Source organism: Copidosoma floridanum, unplaced genomic scaffold (assembly GCF_036245765.1).
Source record: "Copidosoma floridanum isolate Cflo_tuat_1 unplaced genomic scaffold, Cflo_Japanese_pri ptg000022l, whole genome shotgun sequence".
NCBI lineage: Eukaryota > Metazoa > Arthropoda > Insecta > Hymenoptera > Encyrtidae > Copidosoma > Copidosoma floridanum.
Genome location: NW_028321899.1, coordinates 3,866,495 through 3,876,601, shown reverse-complemented (window position 1 = coordinate 3,876,601; position 10,107 = coordinate 3,866,495). Strand labels below are relative to the sequence as shown.

The 10,107-nt window shown below is 35.9% G+C and overlaps 1 protein-coding gene across 1 annotated transcript; it reads right to left on the bottom strand.

The window, feature by feature from the left end:
- Nucleotides 1-1,347: 1,347 nt before the first annotated feature.
- On the bottom strand, nucleotides 1,348-2,997 carry LOC149374074 (zinc finger BED domain-containing protein 4-like). The gene has a single exon (XM_089594975.1). It carries the CDS (start codon nucleotides 2,995-2,997, stop codon nucleotides 1,348-1,350), a length of 1,650 nt encoding a protein of 549 aa, XP_089451101.1.
- Nucleotides 2,998-10,107: the final 7,110 nt, after the last annotated feature.

Here is a 10,107-nt window from a genome sequence, read left to right as displayed (position 1 = left end):
TATCAAGTGTTTTTAAGAATTTGAATTTTGAATAGCCCTTACATGAAAAGCGTATCACATACCAAGTTGATGAGAATAGATAATACACTTTGATCTGTGTCAGTGTGCCGGGCAGCGATGGTAAAATTAACAGAAATTTCATCATTTTTAAATTAATAAATAATATTAATTTATCAAGTGCTTTTATATTAAGATCAAATACATTTAAAATGTGTTTTTTGACAATTAAGATGCTACATTTCAAAAAAAAGCAAATAGAATGGTTTTCATTATTTTTTCATATTTATTACTATCAAATAAGCAGGAAATAACCCTTATATCACATGTATACAAAATATGATTTTTTCGACTTTCGAGTACGATATCTCGAAAAGAAGATAAGTAGGAATTTTTAAATCATTTTTTCTACATTCCTGGTATCAACATACACAAGAAACCACACTTAGATCACGATGCCACAGAAATCGGAATCGTGCCTTTTTTTTAAACACATGATCCATTCCCTAAGTTAGCCACACTTATTCGCTATGCGCCTATGTCAGGCGTACATGAGTGTGTGCTTTATTACAGAGATTACATGTGTGGCTCGGAGTCCGAGCCTCGGACTCGAGCTCAGCAAGGATTGAAGTTCATTGAAGTCGTCAGTAAGCGGTTACACCGCACGACTAGTATAAGAGTGGGGGTAAGCCCTTTATACATACTGCATATAGCGAATGGAGGCGGCTGAATCACTTACTGTAGGGTTGCAAGAGTATCTCTCTCTCTCTAGGGAGACACAGAGGGAAGGTGACTTCCTTTACCTCTCTGAACTAGTGTTGTAAAATGACCGTCTTTTTTATTTTTGGTCATGTCACAAAAAAAATGACGGAAAAAGACCGTCAATGTCCGTCCGAAAAATTTTCCCAACTTTTTCTATGTAAAATGACCGTCATTTTAAAAATGGTCCGGTCTCTTGGACGGACCGTCAAATGACGGTCATTTTACAACTATATAGTAGAATGGACAATTTTTTAATTTATTTATTTCATAATAATAATAATAATGGGTTTGTAGTTAGGTGTATTAAAGTAAATAAATATTTAGGAATAGGTTTAAAGAAAAAAGAGACGATTTATTCATAAACTTTATTATTTTTTTAAATTTACTCAGTTATTTCAGTTAATTAAAAATTTTTATTGAAACAAATTGAACACTTTGTACCATTTATATGATACCAACATATACTTATTGCATTAGAACACAAATTTTTATAGTCATTTTCGACTTATCACAATGGCTTAACAGTTTTTTCTTAAAAATACTTTGTTTTATATCTTATTTCTTTGGAATCTTTCAAGTTTCTAAATATCAATAATCTAAGTCAGTCTCTACTGGGTAACTAAAATTAGAACCAATATTTAACAAAATTTGAGCAACATCCGCTTCTGTATTAAGGTTTTCGTTATCAGACATTTCAAAGTCTTCAATAACCTCATCATCAGGTTCACTTATGATATCTTCTGACTCTTTTTGTTTTATATAATCTTTTTCTCGTAAAAGTTTCAAGTTATGTGATATGTAAGTTATTTTTATCGAGCGCGACGTAGTTAACCTGTTCCGTTTACTACAGTGAATCCAACCTTGCGTACTAAAAGTTCTCTCTGTAGCTGCAGAGGTTGGTGATGCATTGAGAATGGGAATGGCTATTTTAGCCAGCGCCGTCTTTTTTAAATTTGCCCACCACTTTACAGGCTCCAAAAACTTTGCTGTTGTTATAGAGAATTCACTTCCAAATATGCTAGATTCGTCGTTGAGTTCAGTTAATTCACGAGTAACTTGAACTTGATCCAAATTCAACTTTCGGGCTAACTTTAATATGTATGCACTCCCAGTGTGAATTTCTACTTGAGTCAACTTGTCTCCTTTGAAATTTGGAGCCAAAATATTACTCGCCAAATGAATTGGCTTAATAATCATATCACGGCGGGACTTCAAATTATTCTTGATACCATTTTGTTCAATAGCAGTCAGTGGCGATAAAGAAGATGTAACAACTTTGTTGACATTATTCTCAATTTCATAAAAAGCTTCTACAACAAGATGGATTCTTGCTTTGTCTGATTCTAAAATTGTTATCCATTTAGTAATAGGCTTCAATAAATCAATTACCTTTGTTATCATTGTCCAATAAGATTCATCTAACAATAAAGATTTTGTCAGTTTATCGATTTTTTTTTGCACATTTTCAGCTATTGCTAGCTTTTGTAAGTTAGATTTATTTTCTTGGATGCTTTCCAAACAATAAAGACTGGATCCCCATCTTGTTTTGACAGGATATTTTAAAGAACTGTAAAGTTTTTTTTCCATGTTGTTTTTTTGCAAATGTGTAAGTGTTGCGTGCAAGAGATGGCTCTTTTTTATTTCTTTTACCATTGCAACTGAGCTCTGAAGTATTTTTTTAATTGATTGTTGCTGGACAATATCTTTAAGTAATAGATTTAATCCGTGTGCTGCACAGCCGTGAAAGCTTATACACTTATCTGAATATTTAGAATCCAATAATCTCCAGGCAGCTTTATTCACTGAAGCGTTGTCCGTGCAAACACCTATTATTTTATGTATTCCAACCTCTTCCATGACTTGTGACATTTGATGACATAAATAGTCAGCATTTTCGACATTCATTTTTAACTCGACACTTTTGTAAAATACAGGCTCTGGTGTTTTAACAACAAAATTGATTATACCTTCATTTCGAATATTAGACCAGCTATCATTTTCTAAACACAAACTTTGCGCCTTTTCAATTTTTCTTTTGACTTCTACTTCTACATCAGAAAAAACATCATCTAGAAGTTTATTCGAAACATCATGTCTAGTTGGTATTTTGAAAGAAGGTCGTAAAAATTTCAAAAAATCACGCCAATAAGGATTTTCAACTATATGCAATGGTGTGCCAGATGCATAAATCGCTTTTGCCAACAACTTGCTTGCCTTCATTTGGTCACTATCAGACATGGTATCAAAAAATTTATCTGCATTTCTTTTAGAATTTATGATTACAGTCGATTCAGCAGCTTGAGATTCGTTAACTGTGGCATTTTCACTATTTGCAACTGATACATCTTGTAATATAGTTGAATCAATACTGTTATTAGAATCATCACTAGAAACGTTATTTCTCTTGTTTAGACTGTTTCTTTTTCTTTTTTTATTTTTGTTTCTTGAATTTATAGATTCTTTGACATTATCTGGACATCCACTGCAAGAGTTTAATAAATGATCACTCATTCTTGTAATATGAAAACAATATTTTTGAGTACAAAAGTTGCATTTATATGACACGAGCTTTTTGTTAGGGTCTGTTGTACTTTCGGTGAAATTCTGTAAAACTAGTTTTTTTAGTTTGCCCATCTCGGTTGCTGAAACAAAAAAAAATTTAATTTATAAAACATGTCATATTTAATTGATTGTTTCCTAACTTGAGTAAAAAATCATGTGCATCTCAAGTGGAAAGAAAGAAATCTCTTTGTTTAAAGAACAACCTAACCTTGATCTCCGTTTTTTTTTTTTTTTTTTTTTTTTTTTTGTACTAACCTTGGAGAAGACTTGTGACTTGTTCACTTATCAAAAGCTATCTAACTGCAGCGCGAGACTGCGTGAATGAAAAAGATTTCTTAGGCTTCTTCCACATACCCCACAGCGCATATATAGAGCTGTAAAATAGAAAGAACCAATTACAATAAAGTAAACAAATACACAATAGATCTGATCATCTGATTGGTTCTTTACACTGCGATTGGTTCTTCCGTACTGCGCAAAGTATATTTCACACTTCTAATACGCACCATGCGGGACTGCCCAAAAAAGACGCTCGTCACAAATTTTAAGTTGGTCATCGGACGGTCATTTTACGGTCCAGGGACCAAAATCGGTCCGTCACAATGACGGCTTTACAACACTACTCTGAACTTTTCCCTGATCACCTTCCCCCTCCATGTTTCCCTAGAGAGAGAAAGATATTCTTTTAACCCTATTGCTGTCTCTCTCAGTGTGTGATTCAGCTGCCTTTACAAGTCCTGTCTCCGGACTCCGGAGCTATTCACTTAGACATTTTTTGCTTATTTCATTGTGAACGTTCATATTGAAAAGGGGGTTCCACTGTTCCGCTAAACTCAAAGTGAATGAACAGACTGAACAGACCTATACCTCTTTTTCCGTCAGGCAACAAAGCCTATATCAGGCAACAAAGCCTGTGGTCGCAACTATGTTGACTCAGTTGACTGATAGAGAACCATAGAGATATTATAGAGATCTATAATATCTCTATGTAGAAAACACAGCATAGGTCTGTTGAGTCTGTTCACTCCTTAGAGAATTAAGGTTCACTCAATTTGAGTTTAGCGGAACAGTGGAACCCCCTTTTCAAAATGAACGTTCACAATGAAATAAATGTCTTATGTGAATAGCTCCTTAACACAGCCGCTTATGGAGAAATTCCTATCCTGCTCGCTCTATTGCGCTCCATGTGACTGCAGCCTTACTCATCCCTTGTTTACGCCTACATATTAGAGATTACGTTCTACGGGCGCCGGTTATAACCTGAGTTTATGTGAACATTATTGTTGACTATAAAAAAACTTACAATTCGATATTGAAGTAAATTATTGCTTAGCTTTATCGGCCTTTAAAATAACTTATACCTTCTAATTTAAAATATCTGAACTATAGATGGTGATCAAAAACTATTTTCTATTCATTGATGTAATAACCGAGTTTCAAAAATGTCTCTTATTTTTAAATCAATGTCTGTTTTATCAATACAAGGTGATGGAGCAATATGTTCACTATTCAAAGATACAGTTTTAAAAGTTAAATTTGAGTGCCAAGAGCTTTGTATAACAGAAGCAGGTATTTTTATTTTTAAGTAAAACCCGTAATGTAATTTAAAAAAATATCTTTAGTGTCCTAAACGCATACTGTGTGTCTAAAATTTAACGTGTGTATTTTTCTGCACTCTTTTATTATATTAGTCACACATACATTTTTAAAACAAATAAGACGCTTTAGATTCTTTAATGCCAAAATTTATAATGGAAAAATATTGTGTATTTATATATTTATATGTATATTTCATATTTGAATAAAAAGCAGTGTGTCTAATTTTTGTACACTAATATTACTTTCTCTGGCACATACATATTTACAGAACCTAAGATGATTTGACTCTATAATGATATAACAAATTTTAAAACACACGTATGTGTGACTTTTTTCTGAAAACTTGCATGTTTTACTGAGATGTGTTGCATGTTAACAATTAGATCTGTATAGATTTTTAAGGAGCCAAAAAGATGTAATTTATCATAGAGAAGTTTTATTTTTTTTAAATTTTGATCTGGTCCTACAAGTAAATTAAACGATCTACTTAAAGCAAGCTAAAGAGTACAAAAATCTGACTTCTATATGTTATCCGTATTCAGCAGTAACTATTTTACATTGACTATCATGCGATCAGTCATTTTTTTTTAACAACAAAATTGATAAAATTTTTTTAATAGTTTAAGTTTACCAAATTTATTATATATTTGTTTTTTTTTTATCAGGTAATACTGTATGAATTTCTTCTATAAATAAATTTTACTCAGTTGTCGGTATTTTCACAAAGGAAGTGGTTTTGTTTAACTTAAGTTATGTGACATAAATATAATTGTGAATCATAACAATTGTAGTCAGTACTACATGAAATAAAATGTCTTAAAATAAATTTTCTTGTATTTATAATGTAAAATTTGTAACACAATTAATATTTTAAAGTAATGTTTATATTTCTGTTGATGCGCTGTAACACATCTTAGACCTACTGTATATATATAAAAATATAATTATATTTCTAGCTATAGTCAATGCCAAGAGCTCTATAGTTTGACACTTTGCACTTCTTTTTACGTTCTTGTATGACAAGATTTATCTTTAGCATTTCCAAGTAGGCTTGGTAGTTAATTACTGTTGAAAATTATGCAGGAGATAGTGAGGATTGGAATAAATGATACAAGTTAGAAAAGAGAACAGTTTTATTGAAAAGTTTAATTGAAGCGTGTACTGAGGCAGGACCAAGACTAACTGCTCTAGTTACACACTTTTCGGAGGAGAGACACAGCTCTCTCGTTGACTAGCCTTACCTAGATTAAATAACAATGGATCATTTTCTTGTGTGATATATATATATATATATATATATATATATACTAGCAGCCCCCCGTCTCGGCTTCGCATGAGACTTACTAAATAAAACAACGTAGTGTGTTGACATGTAATGTGAAACGTTTTCAGTTAGAAATTTTACACATATTCCTGACACATCTCAGAACAAAAATCTTCTTATTAAAAACATATTTTTTCGGAATCCACATAGTTTATTTGGTCAAATAATGAGGTGTAACAATTCCAAAAAATAATTAGGGGTAAACGCACCATCTACCGTACACCCGTAAAGTCACTTTATTTTGTTACCATAATTGTAAGACAGTTTGATACTAAATATTGACTCAGTAAATTTTAAATTGTTATTTAGGATCTCAAGAGAGCACCGAAATTTTTTTGAGGTGTTAGAGCTTGTTAAAATGATTTTATAATAACAATATGAAATAAAAGTCATGTTCCTATTTCCGTACCGCCGTTCTCATTACCGGACCCCATCTACCGTATGCGTTCCTATTACCGGACCCCATTCACCGTTTGACGACAGATTTGACTACAACCTCACATTTTTGTTTACTACTGCTTATCGATCTCAGTGCCTGCTACATAAATCACGATGAAAATGTCAAAAGCAGAGAAAGATGGAAAATCGAAAATTAAGGAAAAAACGCCAAGTCAATTATGCAATTCAAAAAGATAGCAGACAGAAAAATCAAAAAAGAAAAACAATTACAGAGAGAAAAACAAAGATTAGAAAAAGAAAATAAAAAATTACGAAAGCAAGAAGAGAAGTTAAAAGCCATTGTAAACAGAAAAAAGTCTGTTGAGGAAGATTTAATGGACGAGACAGAAGCTATTAATTTACAAAAGCAGATTGGAGAACTTCAAGAGAAACAATTAAAACTAAACCAAAAAAGAAACAAAGATCCATCATGAGTAATTTTTGTAATGCAAGTTATTCTTGAATAATTTTTGCCAAGTGATGTTTTATTTATTATTAATAGATTCAATCGTTGTTAAGCTGAAACTAATCTAAGTTTAATTACTGCTTGTTTATATAAAATAACTTATTTGCATTTATTAAAAAAAATTTTATTCATTAAAAAGATTTCTGTTACATATCATGAGATATTATTGCTTTTTAATATTTTAATTAGACTGACAAAAATTAGTAAAAAAGCTTGAGACTATAATAGTAATCAACTTACGATGTTATGAATATTCAAGAATAACTTGCATTACAAAAATTACTCATGATGGATCTTTGTTTCTTTTTTGGTTTAGTTTTAATTGTTTCTTTTGAAGTTCTCCAATCTGCTTTTGTAAATCAATAGCTTTTGTCTCATCCATTTAATCTTCCTCAACAGACTTTTTTCTATTTACAATGGCTTTTAACTTCTCTTTTTGCTTTCGTAATTTTTTATTTTCTTTTTCTAATTGTTCAGTTTTGTACCTGAATATTTGCCGACAAACCTTTTCTAAATTCAAATTGCGTCACGTTTGTTATTCTTGTATTAAAGTTGAAGTAATTTTCCGATCATACGCCTTTATCATCGCGTACATTTGCAATGCCCAAGAGACCGTTTTACCTTTACTCTTGTACCTTTATTTATCAATGTACTAGAATTTCTACTTTAACTTTTGTCTCTATAAATATTGCTCTGCGAGCATAGTATGTTAGTTAGCGCGCCGCGGCGGCAGAGAAAGCTTCTCTCCGCTTGCCTTCACTTGAGCACATTTTCATAATTTAAGCACTGTAAATATATTGTATATATTTTATTGCACATTTGCGTTACATTTATTTTCCGCCGTAAACCACTTCCACCTCTACACGACTGAACTGGATTGGGAGCAGCATAAAACCCCTTCCCTTGTGAACATTTTTGGTAGCAGAGCGTGGTTCCAGGGACCGACGGTCAGTGCAGGAGTGGATATGTGCTAGTGCTCAGTGAAGCCTTGAATTTTGCCTTGACCATTTGATGCCGTGTAGGTGAACGCGCTCTCGCGAAGCTGCAGTAGTGAGTGATTTAGGGAATCAGAGTGTGTGCATGCTCTCCGTGCTTGAATTTGCCAAGGCGGGCGGTCGTTAGCTGCCAACACTCAGCCCTATTATCAAGCGCTTCATCGCGACATCGACTGCGTCATGGCAGACGTCAAGGAACTCAAAATTTTACTTAAGCGTCAACAGGAGTTGTACAAAAGCATTAGCAATGCTTACGAAAACCTCAAGAAGCGCGGCAAGGATAAGTTCACTCGTGCAATCATCGAGAGCCGTATACAGCAACTACGAATAAACTGGGATGACTTCAAGGACACTCATCTCAGGATTCTCAACATTGCTCCAGACGATACTAAGGACATCGGCTATTTCAATGAAGACAGCTACGAAATCGCCGAAGAAGCTTACCTCGATTCGGCAGCTAATTTGGCTGAACAGCTCGGAAAACTTCCTGCATCGCCCGCATCAGACCCAGCTCCTGTTCCACCAGCTAACTCTCGCAACCTGCCGTCCATTGCTGTGCCCACATTTTCCGGACATTTCAACGACTGGCTCGAGTTTAAGGATCTGTTCTCTGCGATCATAGTCAACGATTCTCGACTTTCCAACGTCGAGAAGCTTCAGCACCTCAAGACGCATGTGCAAGGCGAGGCGGCTGAATTGTTGAGGACGATCCAGGTAATCGACGCCAACTTCGAGGCTGCATGGAAAAGGTTGGAGGATCATTATGCAAACAAGCGGCGCTTGGTTGCCGCGCTAACTCGCGATTTGCTAGCCGCGCCGGCTGTAAGCAACGAATCGCCGCTCGAACTCAAGGCATTGCTCAGTGGCACTGTAAATGCCTTGGCTGCACTTAAACAGCTTAAGCGTCCGACGGACCAGTGGGATGACTTGGTGGTCGCTGTTACAGCTCGGAAACTCGACGCTCGAACTTTCCGAGAATGGGAGTCATCGCTCAGCAGTACCCACGAGCCTCCTGCACTTGAAACGCTCGTGCGTTTCATTGAACAACGCATCTCGATGCTCGAGATCGTCGCGTCTTCTACAGAGAAGGCAACACGGAAGAAGGACAAGACGGCGTCTTCTACTTTGCACGCATATGCCGCCTTTACGGAGAAATGCCGCTTTTGCCAAGGTGAGCATTTCATACTACGCTGTGCCGATTTCAAAGCAAAATCGCCACACGAACGCAAACAGTTTGTTGAGGCCAAGAACATGTGCTATAATTGCCTTGGTGCTCACAAACTCGCAAGCTGCAAATCAAGCAAACGATGCCTAACTTGCAACGGGCATCACCATACGCTGCTGCACGAGAATTCTGCCACTACAGTGCATCTTGCATCTTCTGCATGGCCTGCTACACTCACGAAAGGGAGTCGCGTATCCTGTCATTGGATGGCATCGCCAGACTCTTCAAACACTACGCTGTTGCCTACTGCGCTCGTCCGAATTCAAGGCCCGGACGGACGCACACTCATCGCTCGTGCCATGCTCGACAACTGCTCTCAGCGATCCTTTGTTGCAAGGAGCCTGCTAAGTAAACTTCGCCAGGAATATGAAGAGGCCAGCATGGAGGTCATTGGCATCGGTGGCATCAAGACTCCGCGAGTTCATGGAAAAACTTACCTTACTCTCGCCTCCATGGTTAGCGACGGGAAGCTCACGTGCGAAGCTCTAGTGCTCTCGCTTATATCCAGCTACAGGTCAGGAAACTTCAAGCTTCCAGGCGACTGGAAGTATATACAGGGTTTAGAGCTTGCAGACGACTTTCGAGCCGATCTGACGGAAATCGAGTTGCTGCTAGGAGCTGATGTGCTTCCACGAGTTCTTCAAGAGGGCTTACGCATCGGACTACCTGGGACACCCATGGCCCAGCGCACCATATTCGGCTGGACGCTTTCCGGTTCATTACATTATTGACATTTCAA